The 22,654-nt window shown below is 36.9% G+C and overlaps 2 protein-coding genes across 17 annotated transcripts in view; one reads left to right on the top strand and one right to left on the bottom strand.

Moving 5' to 3' along the window:
* LOC127873866 (autophagy-related protein 2 homolog A-like) overlaps positions 1-22,654 on the bottom strand; it is a 123,170-nt gene that overhangs the window by 23,099 nt on the left and 77,417 nt on the right. For both annotated transcript variants that reach the window (XM_052417929.1, XM_052417930.1), the window contains 15 exons: positions 13,311-13,453; positions 12,683-12,843; positions 11,946-12,103; positions 11,385-11,535; positions 9,641-9,885; positions 9,181-9,261; positions 8,346-8,452; positions 7,584-7,676; positions 6,640-6,710; positions 5,433-5,500; positions 4,771-4,947; positions 2,176-2,311; positions 1,747-1,994; positions 959-1,194; positions 162-324 (listed from right to left, as the gene is read on the bottom strand). In XM_052417929.1, coding sequence (XP_052273889.1) covers positions 162-324; positions 959-1,194; positions 1,747-1,994; positions 2,176-2,311; positions 4,771-4,947; positions 5,433-5,500; positions 6,640-6,710; positions 7,584-7,676; positions 8,346-8,452; positions 9,181-9,261; positions 9,641-9,885; positions 11,385-11,535; positions 11,946-12,103; positions 12,683-12,843; positions 13,311-13,453 — 2,238 coding nt within the window. The remainder of the gene's footprint in view (positions 1-161; positions 325-958; positions 1,195-1,746; positions 1,995-2,175; positions 2,312-4,770; positions 4,948-5,432; positions 5,501-6,639; positions 6,711-7,583; positions 7,677-8,345; positions 8,453-9,180; positions 9,262-9,640; positions 9,886-11,384; positions 11,536-11,945; positions 12,104-12,682; positions 12,844-13,310; positions 13,454-22,654) is intronic.
* The window catches only part of LOC127873868 (slit homolog 1 protein-like), a 114,385-nt gene that overhangs the window by 58,417 nt on the left and 33,314 nt on the right, over positions 1-22,654 (top strand). The window lies entirely within an intron of this gene.

The following is a 22,654-nucleotide window of genomic DNA, read 5'->3' as shown; positions in this document are numbered from 1 at the left end:
TGACATTTTATGCAATATAAATTTGACAAGTGTTACTTATATTCCAGTGTGATTTACCATATGGCTAACATATGAACATGTACAAATAAACAAATGGCCTTAATCCCATCAAATCCTAGTCTAAAAAATATGGCACATTGGTTCAAATCGAGCCCACAAACCTTGGTGAGCTGGACCTCCATGCACTTGCTGGTGTCCCTGAAGGGCCCTCCCCGGGTCTGCAAGGTCTCCCTGGATACGAGGGGGGCCTCCCGCCCAGCAGCCTGGCCCACCCAGCGGTTGGTGGTTGGGGAACTCTTGTGATACGACACAGACATGCCCTCCCTGAACAGAGACAAGGCAGTCAGTGAGGCAGCAGTAACCATTATACAAATGGGCTGTGCTCTGTGAAAAAGGGGTTTAATGCATGTGCGTAAAGTGTTGTCCCAGATTAGCCTGTGAAGTCTGCACATGCTTATCAGGAATGACACTTTCGGCTTTTATAATATTTATCGTTTAAAGAAAGTCTCTTCTTAGCAAAAATGAAGCTTAGGCAGAAAGTTTTATCCCTGATTAGCCTGTGCGGACTTTTCTTTTCACACAGCACAGCCTAAATAAAGTGTACAAGAATTCCTTTTTGAAATGTTTTTAGTATTTAGTGGGCAGTAGACTTTAAGGGTTTTCATTGATTTTGTCCAGATGAGCCAAAAACTGTGGACTATCACACAAATTACATAATATCCATAATTGTAAACATAAAATGACTTTTTCTTCAAAACTTAAGTTTATAATGAAATATGGTGTATGACCAGTGTCAGAATAAATGCAGCAGCACAAGGCACATTGCCTGTGATTTATTTTTACTATGTTTACTATGTTATAATACAAGACAATTCAAGAGTGTTTTCCTATTGATATTCAATGTTTGCAATGCCTGGTAAAGAAATGTCAAAGCCAAGCTATCTGCCAGCTACCCCACCTCTGTCTGTCTGCAGTTGCATGTTCCTGCTCTGTGTTGAGCTCCTGCTCCAGGTCTGAGCCTCCATACATGTACCAGACCAGCGTGAGCTCCTTCAGTGTGTACCGGCTCAACGCCAGGGGGAACCCATCAGGGGCGTTCAGTAGGTCAGCCCGACCACATGGCTGTGTGAAGTAGCCGTCCTGGATCTCTATAGGCGTTGAGGAGTGCACGTGAATGGAAGGTTCTGGTCCATCCTGACATATATATGATAAGTGATGTGCAATCTAGAAGTTTTGAGAAAAAGGATATTAAGGTATTGCAAAAGTGTATGATAACTTAGTGATTCTAATAGATTCATTTTTATTTGTATCTGGCAACCATGATAACAATACAAAATTGTTTAATTACAAATACAATGATTCCCATTTTCTGATAAACAAATCTAACATCATAGGAATACATGTTCCCAATAGCTGGTGCAATCATAAAGATTCAAACAATTACAATAATAATACTAATGAGCAATGAGTGACTAGATAGCTGAACTGCTGAAGTCTATGTGTAATGCATGTGCAGTCCGCACAGGTTCATCAGGGACATCACTTTCTGCTTTTATGGTATTTTTTGTTTACAGAAAGTCTCTTCTTAGCAAAAATCTAGCTTAGGCGGAAAGTGCCATCCCAGATTAGCCTGTGCAGACTGCACAGGCTAATCTGGTACAACACTTAGGCACATGCTTTAAACCCCCTTTTCACATAGCACGGCCTATATACATGTATGCTGCAGGCCCTGCTGTTTACACTCACACTCTTGCCCCAGGGCTGCTCATCAATGAGACAGAAGCTGTCATGGCCGTCCTCCCCCTCCTCCTCTCCCCCCACATCCCCTCCTGACAGTGCAGATATGGTGCTGCTGGTAACACTGTCCATGTTCTGTGTGATCACAATGGGCTCTCTACTGGTCAGCCCTAGAGACAAGTCACTGGAGAGGTCGTCCCGCGGCACAAAGAACACTTCAGTGGGTCGCAGGCTAGGAGGGGACCCGTCTGGTGAGTCTGTCAGTGAACACCAGCAACTTAACATACACAATCTATTGACACACATAATGTTGTTTATTTATTGATATTTATATCTATGTATCACCTATATTGTCATCAACAATATACCATAAATGTAAATAGTATTAACACATTATATTCTTATCCAATTTTACCAAACAAATATTTGAATATTTACCTGGAGGAGAGTAGCTTTGGGAGGCATGTGACTCCTCCATCATGGCGTCTGACATCAGGTTGTTCACATGGTCCACACTAGAGATGGTCAATGGCGGGGTTATACGCTGGGGGGCCACAGGTTCCACATCAGCCTTCTGTACAGAACCAAGATAACATAGTTGTAGATAGTTCATAGCAGAAGTCACTTGCCAACATGCTTGCCAACTTATTTATGTTCAACAACATTAATTCTGAACGAAATTGTATCTGAGACCCTAAAGAGAGGATTAAAAAAAAGGAAACTTGGGTTTGGATAAAATGAATATTGGTATCAGTAGAGATTATTTTGTACAATATTGAAGAGCAACACTAAAACCTAAAACCTAACCTTTTATAACAACAGGGTTATGGGCTGAAAGATACTCACCTAAGACCCAAAGGAAAAAAACAATCCTGAGAAGTTTGAGTTCAGAAGATTAAAAGTACTTTATGAAACATACATTTTTAATGTCTAGGCACATTATTATGACAAAAATTTTGATAATCAAAAATGTTTCCAAAATAAAATGTACATGTCATATTTAAAACTGATTAATATATGGGAGACAACTGTAATAGAACAATCCAGTTGGCCAGTAGCTGGTTGTCTCTCCTGAATAAGAGGCTGTCTATACAAAGTTCAACAGGTCATTTTGTATTTATTTATAGTTCAAATGTAGAGATTCCAAACAAAATATCCTGAAATTCCATGTAAATCAGTTGAAAGTTCTAAACAGATTCCAAATGAATCAGTTCTTGTTGTTTTACTGAGTTTGTCACAACTGGTTGGTATTATTTTTCAGACAGTAGCATTTTCCAGATGTTTTGAAGTCTTCGTATTTTGTAACCTCTTTTTTTAATTGCGTTATACTATTCAAATACATGCTTTCATTATAAAGAGAGTTTTACTTGTCTTCAAACAATAGAAATATATTTTTGGCAAAATAAATATATTTTGTATGCCAAAAGGCTAAAAACACATGACTGTCATTCAAGGAAATGAATAGAAGTGCGCATTTGCAACAATACACATAACCCCTTTCAGCGCCTAGACAGTGTAGATCACAGATTGAGCTTCCCTTTATATAAAGAGACAACGTAAGTCTTGTTAACATCAAAATGATGTTGAAGACGTGAATTTTACTGCTTTGTTGTAATTATAATGTAACCTTAATATTAAACTCTGTAATATGCAGGTTTTAGTATTTTTTCAACGTCTTATTTAAATGTTAATGGATTATCAATAATGTGATTAATGACTATCAATTTTTGTATCTACTATCTACTGCTCATTACCAATCATTTTCATACAATTAAAATAAATAAATAAATAAATATATATATATAGCATTACTAATTTATTTAATTAATTTGAAGACATCTAGAAAATACAACATAAAAAGACGGTGTTTTGTATGCCCCATTCAAGGCCCCTATTGTCACACATGTGCTCAAGTGACATTTGTTTTTAGTTTGGTAACAAGCGAAGAACCCAGGATTCTTATTTTAAAGTAATGCTGTTGAGTAATAAAATAATTATAAAAATCATCATCATCATCATCATCATCATCATCATCATCATCATCATCATCATCATCATCATCATCATCATCACCACCACCACCACCACCACCACCACCACCATCATCATCATCATCATCATCATCATCATCATATCACTTCATCATTACACTTCTATAGTATCTCTTCAATTGTTGTTATCATCTTCAGAAAGAAGCAAATTCAACATGTGGTAAAAGGTTGCACTTCAGTCAAATTTACATGCTAAACTAACTAACACATTCCATTACAGCCCTATTTTTCAACAGACTGGAACCATTTTCAAACACAATTGAGTTATCATAACAACAAACATTATGTGCAAGTTTCACAAAGATTGGGACAAATGTGACCTGGTTGTTGACCTCATGTGACCCAGTTTTGAACTATACTATTAAATCAGGTAAAATGTTCTGACCAAGTTTCATGAAGATTGGCAAATAAATAAGACGGAGTGTAAACAAAGATAACTATAGACATATCAGTAAAACTGCATCCCCCCTGATGGCCTTGTTGTTCAACTGACCAGAACCATTTTTTGTACACTCTGCAAGTTATCATTAGGACAACTTACAGAATGTGAACAATGTTTCACTAAAGCCATATAAGGAAAACCTGGCTGGAAATAGTTATCTTTTCCCCCTTTAATTTTGCTTAAAAAATCAAATGGTAATGGCGTTTCCCATTCAAGAAAGCTGATCATGGTAATATTTCTATTCAGTGATGATGTCTTTAAGGTAAATACACATGTACAACAAATAGCATGTTGTTTCCCCAACTCCTATTCATACCACAGGTGTTGGGCGCATGGACAATTCACTGAAATACTATCAATATGTCATAAAACAACATTTTTCATCACTTTGACCAAACAAAATTTCTAATATAATTTATATTGTAATTTTGTGTTTATGTCAAAGTGATGACAAATGTTATTTTATGACATAATGATAGTGTTTCAGTGAATTGGCCACGCACCCAACACATGTGGTTCATATTCCTGTACAATAATCACCTGAGTGTTGAGCTCTGAGTCAGGGTCTGCCACCTGATCCTCCATGTCGTCTGCTGACTTGAGGTCACCGTCTGCTGCCACATACTGAATGAGCTCAATCAGCGCCGTCAGGCTGTCAGCACAGGTACGGATATTCACATGGTTGGATGATATTGACAGGTCTGTCTTTGGAACATGCTGAAATACATATGTCAGCACAGGTACAGATATTCACATGGTTGGATGATATTGACAGGTCTGTCTTTGGAACATGCTGAAATACATATGAGCCTCGCTCTATGAAAAGGGGGTTTAATTCATGTGCGTAAAGTGTTGTCCCAGATTAGCATGAACAATCTGCACAGGCTAATCTGGGAAGACACAATTTCTGCCTTAACTGTATTTTTGCTAAGAAGAGATTTTTATAAGAAAAATATCGTAAAAGCGGAAAGTGTCGTCCCTGATTAACATGCTAATCTGAGACAATATTTTATGCACATGCATTAAATCCCCCCTTTTCACACAGTACCGCCCATATAAAACATGTGAAGATTGTGAATTTTGTCTGATTCTGAAGTTATCTTAGTTAAATCCTATGACACATTTATTGTTGTTTTCTTTTCATGGATTAAGCTTTTATGAAATTGATTAAATATCTGTTATTTGCATCTACTCATACTTACTTGGTTATTGCCTGCAGTTGACCTCAGCAACAACTCCAGCCTACTGATATCAGCAACACAAACCAAGTCTGAAAATAATGTGTGAAAGTAAAACTATAGTGATCTGAATACAAACAGACACATTTGATCTGAATACAATCATACACATTTGATCTGAATACAAACAGACACATTTGATCTGAATACAAACAGACACATTTGATCTGAATACAAACAGACACATTTGATCTGAATACAAACAGACACATTAAAACATTAATATAAGCCGTGCTATGTGAAAAAAGGGTTTAATGCATGTGCATAAAGTGTCGTTTCAGATAAGCCTGTGCAGTCTGCACAGGCTAATCAGGGATGACACTTTCTGCCTAAACTAGATCTTTGCTAAGAAGAGACTTCCTTTAAACAGAAAATATTATAAATGCGGAAGTGTCTTTACTGATGGGACAACACTTTATACGCACATGCATTTAACCCCCTTTTCACAGAGCACAGCTCACATATTGTTTAAGTAAAGTAACAGCGGTAGTCTTGACTATGTAAACAGCAATGCCATTGTCAGGCATTTATAAGTGTTTTTTTTATGCCACCAGTAGGAGAGCATATAGTGATCGGGCTGTCCGTCCGTTTGTCCGTCTTTCCGTCACACTTTGCGTTTAGGTTTCGAAAAATATCTATGTCCCTTGAGATATAACCTTCATATTTGGTATGCATGTGTATATGGACAAGGCCTTTCCATACGCACACAAATTTTTACCCCTGTGACCTTGATATTGAACTTAGGGTCCGCGTTTCGGTTTCGAAACCTGCGTTTAGGTTTCGAAACCTGCGTTTAGGTTTCGAAAAATGCTCTTTACTTCTATGTCCCTTGATATATAACCTTCATATTTGGTATGCATGTGAATATGGACAAGGCCTTTCCATACAAAAAAGTTTTTGACCCCTGTGACCTTTACCTTGAACTAAGGGTCCGTGTTTAGGTTTCGAAATCTGCGTTTAGGTTTCGAAAAAAGCTCATAACTTCTATCAAGCGTTTATAAGGGGCACAAGTCATCCTATGGTGACAGCTCTTGTTTCTTCAAAATATGAGTATTTAGTTATAAATAATATTTTATACTGAAAGATGACAGCAAATCCAGTGTTATAAATATGCTAACAGTTACAAGGGTAAATCTATCACTGGAGTCTACATTACACTTTCTATGATTACCTTTCTTCAAGTCAATATTAGGTCTCTTATGTTTCTTGCCAATGAACAAGGAACCATCTTCCAAAACAAACCTGAAACATAAAGTTTAAAGAATAGTTAAGTTAATTGCTCACAATACTGTCATCCAATTGACAATTTTTTTTTATTCATATTCAAACAAATAATACAAAAATTATAATAGCAACTTGATTTATACAAAATTAAAACATATGCACTAATTTTAAAATGATCTGATATGATTAGAGAAAATTATAGTTAAACTTGTATAAATTTGTTCATATCATCAACTTGACCAGTCTCAAACATGACCAATAGCTTGTACATGAACCATGTTGTCAACAATGTTCAAGGGCAATTACCTCAGAAATGGGCCAGTATCAACCGGTAAATAAAAGAAGTTGCACATTTTCGCCACATGATGATGACCACACTCTATATTTAAATGGACCCTGCTCTGTGAAAAGGGGTTGTGATTCATGTGCGTAAAGTGTCGTCCCAGTTTAGCCTGTGCAGTCCGCACCGGCTTACCTGGGAAGACCCTTTTCGCCTAAACTGGACTTTGCTAAGAAGAGACTTTCTTGAAATGAAAAATATTATAACAGCGGAAAGTGTCGTTCCTGATTAGCCTGTGCAGACTTCACAGGCTAATCTAGGACAACACTTTACGCACATGCATTAAACCCCTTTTTCACAGAGCACGGCTCAAATGCTTGAGAATGTGGAAGGAGTGCCCTTCATAAACTGAGAACATTTTATACTGACACAAACCAACCAACAGAGTGGCTCCAATATACCTACTCCACGTAGGAGTAGAAAATGCTCAATTTTCTTGAGTTTTTTTTTCAACTCCCTAGATCTACAATATTGCTAGATCCACAATATTGCAGGCAAACCATTCTCTGTGCTGTAACCTAAGCAAGGCAGTGATCACTGTGGTTACGTACCTAAGTACTGATGCAGCAGACTCAGAAACTATGTTGCTAGAAATCGTGAAAGACTCGGCTAATATCACAGTCTGTACAGGCAATTTTTCTGGACTGAAAAAAAACAAACTACAATACTCGAGAGGTTATGTCATGTCAACTACTAGTATTTCAGACAACAAAATCAACATAAATAGCTACTATAAAAAATGTTTTTAACATTAGACCTTAAAAAGAAGAACAAAGAATATACTTAAAAAATGTGATTTCTGTTAATTTAAATTCTCTTACACTTATTTTACTGTTACCGATAAAAGCAGCATCTGCTACAGAAACAATTGTCAATAAACAAATATTTGTCCCACTCAAGTAGAACTTGGTTTATTTCAGATTGCTGTTCATCATCAGCAAACACCACGACCATATGGCAAAATAGGGTATTGCATTCCGAAGACACAATTTAAGTTAATAGCAAAATAAAGGCAGATATTAACACTATTTGTGGCTTTTTCTAATATGAGGTCATGTCAGCTGGATCATATTTTTATAACAATAGGGTTGAATGACAAAAAAGCCCAAAAATTTCATTTAATTAATCATTTAAAGGTCTTCACATTTTCAAAACCAGTTTTGATAAAAACTATTGATATTTAATTATGCTGAGAAAACCTTTTAAACACTTGCTTTTATAGCTTTCTACTCCCTCAAATGCTTGTGTTTGTTTTATTGATGGAATAATTTCCTGCATATAAGTAGCATAATCGACGTGGCAATCTAGCATACCGGTAGTCTATTGCACAGGTCCATAAATGCACATGAAGTTCAGTGAGAACTTTAGGGTCCACGTATCCTAATATAGGATAATCTTTCACATCCAGAAACTCCATCAGCTAAAAAACAAATGCTCTGTGAAAAGGGGGTTTAATGCATGTGCGTAAAGTGTCATCCCAAACTAGCCTGTGCAGTCAACAAAGGCGAATCAGGTACGACACTTTCCGCCTCAACCGGTTTTTTGCTAAGAAGAGACTTTCTTCAAACGAAAAATATCATACAAGTGGAAAGTGTTGTCCCTGAATTTGTGACAACACTTTACGCACATGCATTAAACCCCCTTTTCACAGAGTATGGCACAAGGAGATGTACAAAACAATTCCTAAACGGCTAATAAAACACAATAATGCCAGTAAAGTGTACAGAAAAAATAATTATTATGTATAATAACGGATGAATAACATGTATATGCACAAGGCAAATCTCAATAGTCCTGTTATTTACAAATGTGTGAGCTGTCATTCTACAAGGCAAAGAATACTCAATGCTGCACTTATCCTTGTCAGAGCTGTATTTTCTATCCCTTTACCACTTAGATACGTATTTAACCCTTTACCACTTAGATACATATTGAACCCTTTACCACTTAGATATGTATTTTGACGCATTTGTAGTCACTTAGAAAGTTGTATTTAATAAAAAATTTTTTTTACTAGATTCATGTCTTCATTTCCAACCCTTAGATACTGATGAGCAGCAAACAGCATAAAACCTTAACAGACTGCAAGTTACTCGCGTTAATCAGCTGTACAAGGAACCAACTGACTGGTGGTGTGAAGTGTCCTACCTGACTGAACACACTCTGACATGGCAGGGACATTTTGTACCTCATCGTTGCTCCTCGAACACCCACAGAAACAACAAACTCCTGAAAATACAAAGCTTGACCTTTCATCACATCTTTCTAAATACATCATTTTATGTTGTTGTTTTCCATGTTTTATATATGGACCGTGTTCTGTGAAAAAGGGGTTTAATGCATGTGTGTAAAGTGTCGTCGCAGATTAGCCTGTGCAGGCCACACAGGCTAATCAGGTAAAACTCTTTCCGCCTAAATTGGATGTTTGCAAAGAAGAGATTTTCTGTAAATGAAAAATACAATATAAGTGAAAGTGTCGCCCCTGATTATATATATATATATATATATATATTATGACATGTGCAGCACATTCTACTCTATTATTTATGTCCTGCAACTTCCATATCAACAGCAAACATCATACAAGACACAAGACCTAAAGTCTCACCTTAACGACCTCGTCTGAAATCAGCTCTCGTTTTGACGTGATGGTTTCCAGCCTGATTTTGAGGGCGACAGTGAGCATGTCCAGTGAGTTTGCTGCCCCCTGCCCAACTGGGTCTCGCACATTGACCAGCACCCCGGGCTCTGACCTGTAGATGACCTTGTGGGCCTGCAACTGATGGGGTACTGGGCGGGAAAGCTCACTACAGTGGACCACCGGCCCCTCACTGCTAGACGTGGATACACTAGCTGTAGCAAACACAGACAGGTGTCATGGACATACATATGTGTTCTGAATGGTGAATTGCAGTATCAAAGCTTTTAACCCTTTACCACTTAAAGTTTTAAAGGCTTCATTGCCAACCCTAAGATATTGATGAGCAGCTAACAGCATAAAACCTGAACAGAATGCCAGTTACTCGCAGTCTGTTTAGGTTTTATGCTACTTGCACATAGCCATTGTCACTATGCTTCTGAGTGGGAAAGGGCTAAGTACGTAGTAAGTATGTAATATTGATGTCAAGGGAAAGGTTACTTTGGGTAAACCAAGAATTTTGACCTTCTAAATTTGTCAAAAATATGAAAATGTCAATATCAAAATGAGGAAAAGTGATTTATTTATGCTGATAATTGAAATGAAGTTTTTGGTAAGAAGTATTGACATAAAGCAAAAAGTTGATTGGGTTAACCAAGAATTTTGACCTTCTTAATTAGTCTAAATAATAAAGAAGGTCAATGTCATAGTCAAAATAAATCAGTTGTGGTGTGGGTGTGTTGATTTATAAATCACATCCATGCAAGTATCAAAGCTTTGTAACCAGAAATAAAAAAATGCATCATTTTGTGTAAACAAAGAATTCAGACTTTGTCAAGTAAGTTTTAAAGTGGGTCAACAACAAGGTCAATATGAGGTTAGGTTATGCTGGTGTGTTGATACTCTTAAAAAACTTCATCCAACAAGAGCTTGTCACAGTAATGCCAAATCCCCGTCGAAATGTGTTTGCTTGTTTGACAACATTTGTTTTAGAGAGTAGAATAATATTTGTAAAACATGGCAGCTGTGTCATCTATTTATATTTCGGGGATAATATAGTAGCTGGTATTGATGATAGAAGAAACGTGTCACTTTGAGTAAACTTAGAGTTGCACTTTCGGAAGCAGTCTAAGTACATACGTAGGTCTATAGCAAAGTAAAAATAAGGTCAGGTAAGATGGTTGCATTTTGAGTATTTAAAAGTCTGCATGGAAGTATACAAGCTTTTTTGCAAAAGTTCTTAATTTTTAACGAAATGCCTTATGCCGATTTAATCTCATGTGGACAGACAAAAAAGATAGGCCTATCAATATATGCCACTTAGCATCAATAAATGCCAGAGACATAAACAAAGGAGAATGTTTATTTATTTAATATAAACATTTGATTATGTTAGAAATGTTGCTAGTGTTTGCAACTGTTTACGTTTAGAAAACAGTATACCACATTGACAATAGGCTGTTTGCTTAATAATGTGCACCTTTTCCCATTACAACTTTTAGTAACACAATGAGATAGATTAGCATTTTTGTCTGTTAATATCTGGATGGAAAAATTTATTCACCCTTGTTATGAATTTGTAAAAAAACTTAACTGTGAGTATTAGGGAAAATTAACAAATTCCCATAAAGCCAGTCCTACAGTATCCAATGGAGATGTGATACACAGAATTAACACCAACACAGTCTTGATTTACAGTGTATTGCGTTCTCACCATTATGGTAGAGGTCAACCTTGTTGGCGAGGATGTTGAGGTACTGTAGGTTGGGGTCCCCTCCGTGGGCGGACACTGTGAACAGCTGGAGGTCCAGCAGCTGTATCAGCACCTCCCCGTGGCGGTCAGACTGGGCCACGCCTTCCACGTCCTGACACATACACCACATAGTAGTAAACAAGTCATACGACTGAACCAGCACATTTAAACACTTTCCCACTCAAAAGAAAAGTGAAAAATGGCTACGTGAAAACAGCATAAAACCAGAACAGACTGCTGCTCATCAGTATCTAAGGGTTGGAAATGAAGCCTTTTAAACTTCAATCTAGTAAGAAAGGCTTTAATTAAATTTAACTTTCTAAGGGACAACAAATGCCTCATAATACATACCTAAGTGGTAGAGAGTTTAACACTTAATTGTGTAATGACCTTTCTAACTAGATTCAGGTTCTGGCTTAATGCTGGTTGCATAACCCATTTCCCCTTTGGTTTTGAGAGGGAAAGAATTAAAGCAACTTGGGGACTGGGCATAACAAGAGTTCAATAGCTGTTTGTACAAACCTTCGAGCCAGTGAAGGCAGTCAGTCTGCCCCGGCCTATGGTCAGAGTGAGGCACATTTTGCTCTGCTGTTGCCTGGGCGACCGACGATTACGCAGATATCGACTGTCATGTATACTGTACAGGTTGACGCTCTCCGAGTCGGTGTCCGAATCAGAATCTGCGAGGAAAATAATTACACAATGCTTTAATTGCTGTCCGATTTCTTATTTAACAAAACCCAAAAGCAGTGCTATTTTTTGTTTGCCTTTTACAACAGTAATGCAGTCCTATCACTGAGGTTATTTAACCTCCACACTATTTTCGCCACATTTGACCTGCTTGAACCAGAAAGGCTGTAGCAATAACCATTAAATTTAAATGTAATTAAAGACCTTTCTTACTCAATTCAAGTTTTAAAGGCTTCATTTCCAACCCTTAGTTACCGATGAGCAGCAAACAGCATAAAACCTGAACAGACTGCGAGTTACTCACAGGCTGTTTTGGATTTATGCTGGTTGCAAAAGCCATTTTCACTTTGCTTCTAATGGGGGAAAGGGATAATGTCATGCCCATTCACTTCACAAGTTATGTTCAGAGCAAGGAATTCAAACTTGTAAAATAAAAAAATTGATCCACTGACTTGTTATCCAACCCTATACCAACCAAGTAAGCTCAAATTACAATTTTGTAAATCATTTCAACTAAAAACCAATTATTAAGCGTTAATGTCAGATTATTTGCAACTACTGTACATTACCCAGTTGAAGTCCAGACTTGGCCATCTCGAAGTGGTCACCAGTGTACATCAGCTGGTTGTAGACGTTCAGGTCCACGTTTCCCAGCATGCTGTGGTGTTCTGGCATTGCCTTCACTGGGGCAGGGGCACTGGGCTCCCATAGCAACATGTCATTGTTCAGCCTGAAATCAGAAGACTTTCAATTGAAGGGAAACAATAACAAATTTAACCCTTTCCCTCTTAAGAAGCAAAGTGAAAATGGCTTTTGCAACCAACATAAAACCATATCAGCCTGCGAGTAACTCAGTCTGTTCAGGTTTTATGCTGTTTGCTGCTCATCAGTTACTAAGGGTTTGAAATGAAGCCTGTAAAACTTAAATCTAGTGAATTAGGTATTTAATTTTTGTAACTTTTTAAGGGACTGCAAATGGGTCAAAATACCTGTCTGAAAAGTAAATGGTTAAAATATTTATGAAGTATTAAAACCAGTAGTTTTTAGGTATCAAGAGGGCATGGACCAAATCCCTGTCATTGTGTTATTTTTTCATTATTTAGGTGTGTCTAAATTAAGTTATATGCTAAGTATTTTTTTAGAATAGTAATCAATCGAGTCAGTAGTATAACTCAGAGAAGAAGCACCCAACTACACCTGTTATAGAGCACTTCAAAGAAGTGTTTATCTGGCATGAAGAGGCAGACCTTGGGCAGGCTGATCTCCACCTTCATCCTGGCATTGCTGGCCGAGCACTCCATGAACTCTCTCACCTCCTCCCGGTCCGACGGCAGGACCATCTGTATCAGGAGACAGGACAGAGCCCATAAGTGGATCGCAAGTTTGACCCTATCCCACTCAGAATTAATGCGAAAATGGCTATGTGCAAACAGCATAAAACCAGAACAGCCTGCCAGTAACTCGCAGTCTGTTCAGGTTTTATGCTGTTTGCTGCTCATCAGTATCTAAGGGTTGGATAAGCCGATAAAATATGAATCTAGTAAAAAGGTCTTTCATTAAATTTAACTTTCTGAGGGACTACAAGCATGTCAAAATATGTATCTAAGTGGTAAATAGTTAATCAATTACCAAGGCTTTGATTTTTACACATAAGAAATATTCAAAACATTTTAATAAACTCTGTGACCTTGACCTTGAAGCCAAAGACATGCATACAACTCATAATCTTAATATAACGATCATTTGTACCATGTAATAAAAAAAACACTTCATGCATGACAAAGTTATGACACACACTATGACAATGGGACACACACTTTGTACTTTGGCTACATTCAAGAAGAAATATACCAAATATGCCAAGTGTCCAATTGATTGGTGAACAAAACAAATATTTTAATATAAGAATAATTTTTACCAATTTATTTTAGAATCCTTATATATACAACAAAGTTATGCCCCAGACTACACAAGTCCCACACAAGATTTTTAAGTTATTTGATACGTCAGTATTAAATTAAATTCTATTTTAAGTAACACTTACCTGATGTTTAACTATTGAGACATAAGTTTTATGCATTATCTTTTCATAACTTTTATTATAAATATCAAGTTTTGTGGTCATATATTATGTACCTGACAAGTAATTTCAATATTTTCGTTTCATCTAATTATCTCAACAGCGTTCTTTTTAAAATTGCTGGATCCCGTTTTGCAAAACGAAACAATATGTAGTAAGAAGTAAAACAGTTTTCATACCCATTTATTATCATCAAATTTAAGGACTTTTCAAAGATTGTCAAAGCTGAAATCTTTTTTTCAAGGAGGCCAACTTAACTCTTTTTATTAAAGCCACACACCTTGAAATAAAATGCATGTTTATCAATACATATAGATGCAATTTGAAAGTGTGCACAATTGTCATTAAATCTATAGCTTAGTTAGCAAGTAATTTATGTATTATTTTTCGCTTTAAAAACCGAAAGGAGGATTTCTATATGTATATGTCCATTTCGACAAACTCGATTATTTTAAAGTTTTAAAGCTCAAACAGACAAATTTCTACCTTGTAACCACCAGATATATTATAATTGGCATAGATAAAATTAAATCTATAGCCTAGTTAGAAGGTAATTTATTATTTTTCAAACGGTACTGCTATTAAAACCGAAAGTAGGATTTCTAGACGTATACGTCCATTTTGACAAACGCGATTATTTTTAAGTTTTTTTTAAGGCGCAAAAAGACGGATTTCTATTTCTACCTTGTAACCAACAGATATATTCTAATTGGCATAGATAAAATATGTTTATTATTTATACTTAAATTTACTATGCCACATAAGTTATTTGAAGGTGTGTGGCTTTAATGTTGGCTTCAATTCCAAAATAAAATCATATAACAAGAGGGCCAAGATGGCCCTAGTTCGCTCACCTGAGAGGAGTTGGTTCATTCAATCTTAACCTAATGTAAAACATGACCTAGATATTGACCAGACAAACATCCTGGTCAAGTTTCATCATTATTGAACCAAAACTCTGGCGTAGGGAGTGTTTTTGTTTTTGTAATATTTGAAATGGTGACCTATTTTTTGAGTTGACCCCCCAAACATCAAACTTTGCTTACAAGGATTTTGTATAATATAATGAAAATTTGGACAATCTAAGGGCAATAATTATGGCATTAATTATGTGATTTTGCTCATCATCAAACTTGACTGAGATCTTTTAGCAACTTTGATAAAGAATGCATGAGAAATGTGAATGCTAGAGTGTTTACAAACCAATGTGGACGAACGGACAGCGGACAAAGACCAATCCTAAAACCTCACCTGAGCACTCAGGTGAGCTGAAAAGTGTGTTTCACCGATCTGAGCCATTTTCCAACTTTGACAAAAACGTTTTTATAAAAAAAATTATTTGCAACTACGAGGTTTCCTATCAGGACGAATTGTCGTACCTCATAAAAATGACAAAACTGTGGTGACAAAATATTGTAGCTACCATGTCTGACTGTCAGTATGACTTATCAGTATGACTTACGCATCTACAGCTTATACCGTTTTTTGCAGCTTCATTTGTTTGGTATTTTTACAGAATTTCAATTTCTAAAACATCGTTATAAAAAAATGAGACGGTTTTTTCTCTCTTCTGAAAAGTTGGCATTTTGTAGCTACGAGGTTTGAGAACGACAGCGATGATATTATTAACACAGGCATATAGACAAACTTACATGAAGATTGGGCATTAAATGTGACTTCTACAGTGTTTTCAAGATTTTTCTTTTTTTTTGACCTAGTGACCTAGTTTTTGACCCAACATGACCCAGTTTAAAACTTGATCGAGATTTCATTGGGACAAATCTTCTGCCCAAGTTTCATGATGATCGGACAATTAATGTGGCCTCAAGAGTGTTTAAAAACAAATGTGGACGGACGGACGACGGACAAAGACCAGTCACAAAAGCTCACCTGAGCAATCAGGTGAGCTAAAAACAAGAGCTGTCACCATAGGATGACATATGCCCCCTATAAACGCTTTGAGAGAAGTTATAGCATTTTTCGAAACCAAAACGCAGATTTTGAAACCTAAACGCGGACCCTAAATTCAAGGTCAAGGTCACAGGGGTCAAAATTTGTGTGCGTATGGAAAAGCCTTGTCCATATACACATGCACACCAAATATGAAGGTTATATCTCAAGGGACATAGAAGTAGTGAGCATTTTTCGAAACCTAAACGCAGATTTCGAAACCTAAACACGGACCCTAAGTTCAAGGTCAATGTCACAGGGGTAAAAAATTGTGTGCGTATGGAAAGGCCTTGTCCATATACACATGCATACCAAATATGAAGGTTATATCTCAAGGGACATAGAAGTTATGAGCATTTTTTGAAACCTAAACGCAGATTTCGAAACCTAAACGCGGACCCTAAGTTCAAGGTCAAGGTCACAGGGCTAAAAAAATGTGTGCGTAAGGAAAGGCCTTGTCCATATATACATGCATACCAAATATGAAGGTTATATCTCAAGGGACATAGAAGTTATGAGCATTTTTGGAAACCTACATGCAAAGTGTGACGGAAAGACGGACAGACAGACAGACGGACGGACAGTCCGATCACTATCTGCCCCCTTTTCTTCGAAAGGGGGCATAAAAACATCCAACCTCGAATAACAATTAACACATAAATGAAACACAACTACACTGTATTATTATGAAAACATTAATTATAAAAGGGGAGTAACTACTGTATTCTTAAATGCAATATTTAGAAGAGTTGTCTCACATGTTACATGACCTTAATTCATGATTGTTTGCAAGCCTTTTTACTATATAAATATAAGGAAAACTGTCACGTCCCCCTGGCAACCATGTATTTCAACAGTCCGGAACCATTTTCAAACTTAACTCACGTATCTAGGAAACAAATGTTCTGACAAAATTTCATGAAATTTGGGCCAAAAATGTGACTTCTAGAGTGTTGACATGTTTTCACTATATACATATAGAGAAAAATGCCCCGCCCACTGCCGGCCATGTTTTTTCACCGATCTGGACCATTTTCGAACTCGTCCGAGAAATCAATAAAACCAATATTTTGACCATCTTTCATGATGATTGGGCAAAAATTGTGACTTCCAGAGTGTTTACAAGGTTTCTCTATAGCCAAATAAGGAAAACTGCCCTGCTCACTGGGAGCCATGTCTTTCAACAGACCGGAACCACTTTTGAACTCAACCAACACATCATTAAGACAAACATTTTGACAAAGTTACATGAAGATTGGGCATGAAATGTGACTTCTACAGTGTTTACAAGTTTTTTCTTTTTTTTGACCTTGTGACCTAGTTTTTGACCCGGCAAGACCCAGTTTCGAACTCAACCGAGATTTCATTAGGGACGAAGCTTCTGACCAAGTTTCATGAAGATTGGACAATTAATGTGGCCTCTAGAGTGTTTACGAACAAATGTTAACGGACGGACGTACGACGGACAAAGACTGGTCACAAAAGCTCACCTGAGCAATCAGGTGAGCTAAAAAAGGACAACAAAAACTCAATATATTTAACTGCCATAAGTTTAAGCAACATGATAATCTGTTTCATTTAAAATACTAGAAATATTCATACTCATATACTCTGTAATAATTACACAAAAGACAGATCTTAAGTTTGTTTTGCAGTCAATTGTTCCTCAATACAAATTGTGTGGGAACATTAATACACCATTGCTAGCTTCTTATATAAATTTGAGTATGTCTTCCTGGTAATAATTTATGCGTGTTTACTTTTCCTTCTTACTTTGTGCAAGACGATTCTTTATTTGGGCGTAACCGTTTATTCTCATGAGCAGAAAAAGATTCGTTCTCATTAAATGCTTACTTGAAAATGTTACATTCATACCCAATTAATATTCTCACTATTTTTAATCATACCAAACAAAAATAGAACAAGAGGGCCTGAAAGGCCCAAAGTAGCTCACCTGAGATAACAAGATATTATTGGGACAAATCTTCTGACCAAGTTTCACGAAGATCGGAAAATAATGTGGCCTCTAGAGTGTTAACAAGGTTTTACTATAAGGAAAAATGCCCCCCTCCTGCCAGCTATGTTTTTCAACCAACCTGCATCATTTTTGAACTCATCCAAGATATTATCAGGATGAATCTTCTGACCAAGTTTCATGAAGATCGGACAGTAAATGTGGCCTCTAGAGTGTTAACAAGATTTTACTATAGCCATATAACGAAAAATGCCCCGCTCCTTGGAAGCCATTTTTTTCAAGCAAACATAATTATTTTTAAACTTATCCAAGATATCATTTAGACCAATCTTCTGACCAAATTTCATGAAGATTGGACAAAAAAAGTGGCCTTTAGAGTGTTAACAAGGTTTTACTTTAGCCATATATAGCCATATAAGGAAAAATGCCCCGCCCCTGGTGGCCATGTTTTTAAAGCAACCAAAAGCATTTTCAAACTCATCCAAGATATCATTGGGACAAATCTTCTGACCAAGTTTCATGATGATCAGAAAATAAATGTGACCTCTAGAGTGTTAACAAGGTTCTACTATAGCCATAGAAGGAAAATAGCCCCGCCCCTGTGGTGGCCATGTTTTTCAACTGACCGGCATCATTTTTGAACACGTCCAAGATATTATTGGGATGAATCTTCTAACCCAGTTTCATGAAGATTGGACTATAAATGTGGCCTCTAGAGTGTTAACAAGATTTTACTATAGCCTTATATAGCCATATAAGGAAAAATGCCCCGCCCCTCGGCGGCCATGTTATTCAAGAAAATGTAACTATTTTCGAACTAATCCAAGATATCATTAAGACAAATCTTCTGACCAAATTTCATTAAGATTGGACAATAAATGTGGCCTCTAGAGTGTTAACAAGGTTTTACTATAGCCATAGAAGGAAAAATGCCCCGCCCCCTGGCGGCCATGTTTTTCAACCAACGGGCATCATTTTCGAAATCGTCTAAGATATTATTGGGATGAATCTTCTGACCAAGTTTCATTAAGATTGGACAATAAATGTGGCCTCTAGAGTGTTAACAAGATTTTATTATAGCCATATATAGCCATATTAGGAAAAGTGTCCCGCCCCTTGGCAGCCATGTTTTAAAGCAAAGATTACCATTTTTGAACTCAGCAAAGATATCAGTGGGACAAATCTTCTGAGCAAGTTTCATGAAGATCAGAAAAAAAATGTGGCCTCTAGAGTGTTAAAAAGGTTTTACTATAGCCATATAAGGAAAAATGCCCCGCCCCCTGGCGGCCATGTTTTTCAACCAACCGGCATCATTTTTTAACTTGTCCAAGATATTATTGGGATGAATCTCTTGACCAAGTTTCATGAAGATCAGACAATAAATGTGTCCTCTAGAGTGTTAACAAGATTTTACTATAGCCATATAAGGAAAAATGCCCTGCCCCTTGGCAGCCATGTTTTTCAAGCAAACGTAATCATTTTCAAACTCATCCAAGATATCATTAAAACCAATCTTCTGACCAAATTTCAGGAAGACAATAAATGTGGGCTCTAGAGAGTGAACAAGGCAAATGTTGACGTCGCACATCGCACAATGGACAACGGACGACGGACAAAAGGCGATCACAAAAGCTCACCATGAGCACGAGCTAAAAATACATTGACAACTTTCTTCCTGAACACCGATCTATCTTAACCCTTAAAGAATCTTTTTAGCATTTTTTCAATGTAAAGTTGGATTTAATAAATTTTCAAGGTAAAACCTGTTTGCAAAGACAATTTAAGGTCTAACCAAAGTGTGTAACAATACAAAAATTGGACTCTACAAAGTTGCAAGATTTGACACCAGGGGTAAAGTTTGAAGACAAATACAGTTCCATGTTGCAAACCAAATATTAAACATGTGTGCGTTTCAGAAGAACAGATTTTAACAAGGGCTATTTGTAAAACATGCATGCCCCCCATATGGGCTGTCAGTTGTAGTGGAAGCCATTGTGTGAATACGTTTTTTGTCACTGTGACCTTGACCTTTGACTTAATGACCTGAAAATCAATAGGGGTCATCTACGAGTCATGATCAATGTACCTATGAAGTTTCATGATCCTAGGCCTAATTATTCTTGAGTTATCATCAAGAAACCATTTTCCTGTTTCGAGTCACTGTGAAACTTTAACCAAGGTAAAAGTTTTTGGACACACACATACAATGAATGAAATATGGGCTGTCAGTTGTAGTGGCAGCCATTGTGTGTATACGTTTTTTGTCACTGTGACCTTTACCTTTGACCTAGTGACATGAAAATCAATAGGGGTTATCTGCCAGTCATGATCAATGTACCTAAGAAGTTTCATGATCCTAGGCCTAATTATTCTTGATTTATCATCAGGAAATCATTTTACTGTTTCGAGTTACTGTGACCTTGACCTTTGACCTAGTGACCTGAAAATCTGTAGGGGTCATCTGCCAGTCATGATCAATGTACCTATGAAGTTTCATGATCCTAGGTGTAAGCATTCTTGAGTTATCATCAGGAAACCATTTTACTATTTCGAGTCACTGTGACCTTGACCTTTGACCTAGTAACCTGAAAATCAATAGGGGTCATCTGCCAGTCATGATCAATGTACCTATGAAGATTCAAGATCCTAGGCGTAAGCATTCTTGAGTTATCATCCGGTAACCATTTTTCTGTTTCCAGTCACTGTCACCTTGACCTTTGACCTAGTGACCTGAAAATCAATAGGGGTCATCTGCCAGTCATGATCAATGTTCCTATGAAGTTTCATGATCCTAGGCCTAAGCATTCTTGAGTTATCATCTGGAAACCATTTTATTGTTTCGAGCCACTGTGACCTTGACCTTTGACCTAGTGACCTGAAAATCAATAGGGGTCATCTGTCAGTCTTGATCAATGTACCTATGAAGTTTCATGATCCTAGGCCTAAGCATTCTTGAGTTATCATCCGGAAACCATTTTACTATTTCGAGTCATGGTGACCTTGACCTTTGACCTAGTGACCTGAAAATCAATAGGGGTCTTCTGCCAGTCATGATCAATGTACCTATAAAGTTTCATGATCCTAGGCCTAAGCGTTCTTGAGTTATCATCCGGAAACCATCTGTTCGGTGGACCGACTGACGGACCGACCGACATGTGCAAAACAATATACCCCCTCTTCTTCGAAGGTGGGCATAAAAATAATTTTGCTATGTATGTGTATATAAACTATTGGATTCCCTGGGTCTGGCCTGTTTTGACCAGAGGGTCATGATTTAACCCTTTCCAGCAGTAACTTGCAGTCTATTCAGGTTTTATGCTGTGTGCTGCTCATCAGTATCAAAGGGTTGGAACTAAAGCCTTAAAACTTGAATCATGTAAGAAAGGTCTTTAATTTAATTCAATTTTCTAAGGGACTACAAATGCGTCAAAATACGAAAATATAAGTGGTAAATGGTTAATACAACTATGTAGGAGGTCAATATACAAAGTTAAATACTAAATATGACACATCTGGATGTTGTTGTTTCAAAGATGTATATACTTCTGCGTATAAAGTCTACAGTAACAATAATAATGTTAGAGACAATTTCAGTTGAAAAAAGGGGCATAAATCTTGTACACTTCAACACCGATATTTCGAAGTCGTCGGGACCGTTAAAAAAACTTCGGATTAATGATAATTCTAAATAAACATTTGACAGAAGACTTCTTTGATTCTCTAAAAATAAAACGCTATGGACTTCGCATTGTTCTGTTATACGCTACTGTTAATAATTGTTTTACTTAAAAATGTAAACTAGTCAGATGGCAATAGATTGCTACTAACGGAGGAATAAAACGATTATTTTTCTTCTTTTTTATTTTCCTCTAATTACAGAACATATAAAATATAATCAATAGCACAAAGTATCAGAACCTTGTTAGAGCCATGTTGACAGTGTGTTTGCCGGAACACCACATTCATCTGCTATTTGCTACGCGCAGACGACAAAGTGTAATTATCGGCTTTAGACAAAGGTGTGAACTTACGCTTAGTGTTTTGCAGTTTTGACTTCGGATTAAAGATTGATAATTAGGTGCGAATTTTATTGTTGGGACCGACAGAATCACTTCGAATTAAAGATTTCTTCGGTTTAACGAAGTTCGGATTAAGAATGAAATTTTACATTAAACAAAGAAGAACCAAAATCGGGACCCGAAAAATACTTCGAAATAACGGTGACTTCGGATTATCGGTGTTCGAAATAAAGGTGTTTAAGTGTAATTTGTAACATAAGACGATACAAATTGCACCAGCATATCTTCAGATCATGAACAGACTGCAAGGGGGAAAGAGATAAAAACATAATCAGGAATATGCTTACAAAGTTTATCTTTTTCATGAACATCCAAAAACAAGTCCAATCAATGCTACACATAATGTATCACTGGGAAACCACATTTAAAGTCAGCATTGTTTTGTATGTATTGTTCCCACAATTGCTAATGGTATGGGGAGTCAGACAGTGGTGTATGTATTCAATGTGTGAGATTA

Source organism: Dreissena polymorpha, chromosome 3 (genome assembly GCF_020536995.1).
Source record: "Dreissena polymorpha isolate Duluth1 chromosome 3, UMN_Dpol_1.0, whole genome shotgun sequence".
In the NCBI taxonomy this organism is placed as follows: Eukaryota; Metazoa; Mollusca; class Bivalvia; order Myida; family Dreissenidae; genus Dreissena; species Dreissena polymorpha.
Note: the sequence above shows the minus strand (reverse complement) of the source record. Positions and strands in the feature narration are given on the sequence as shown.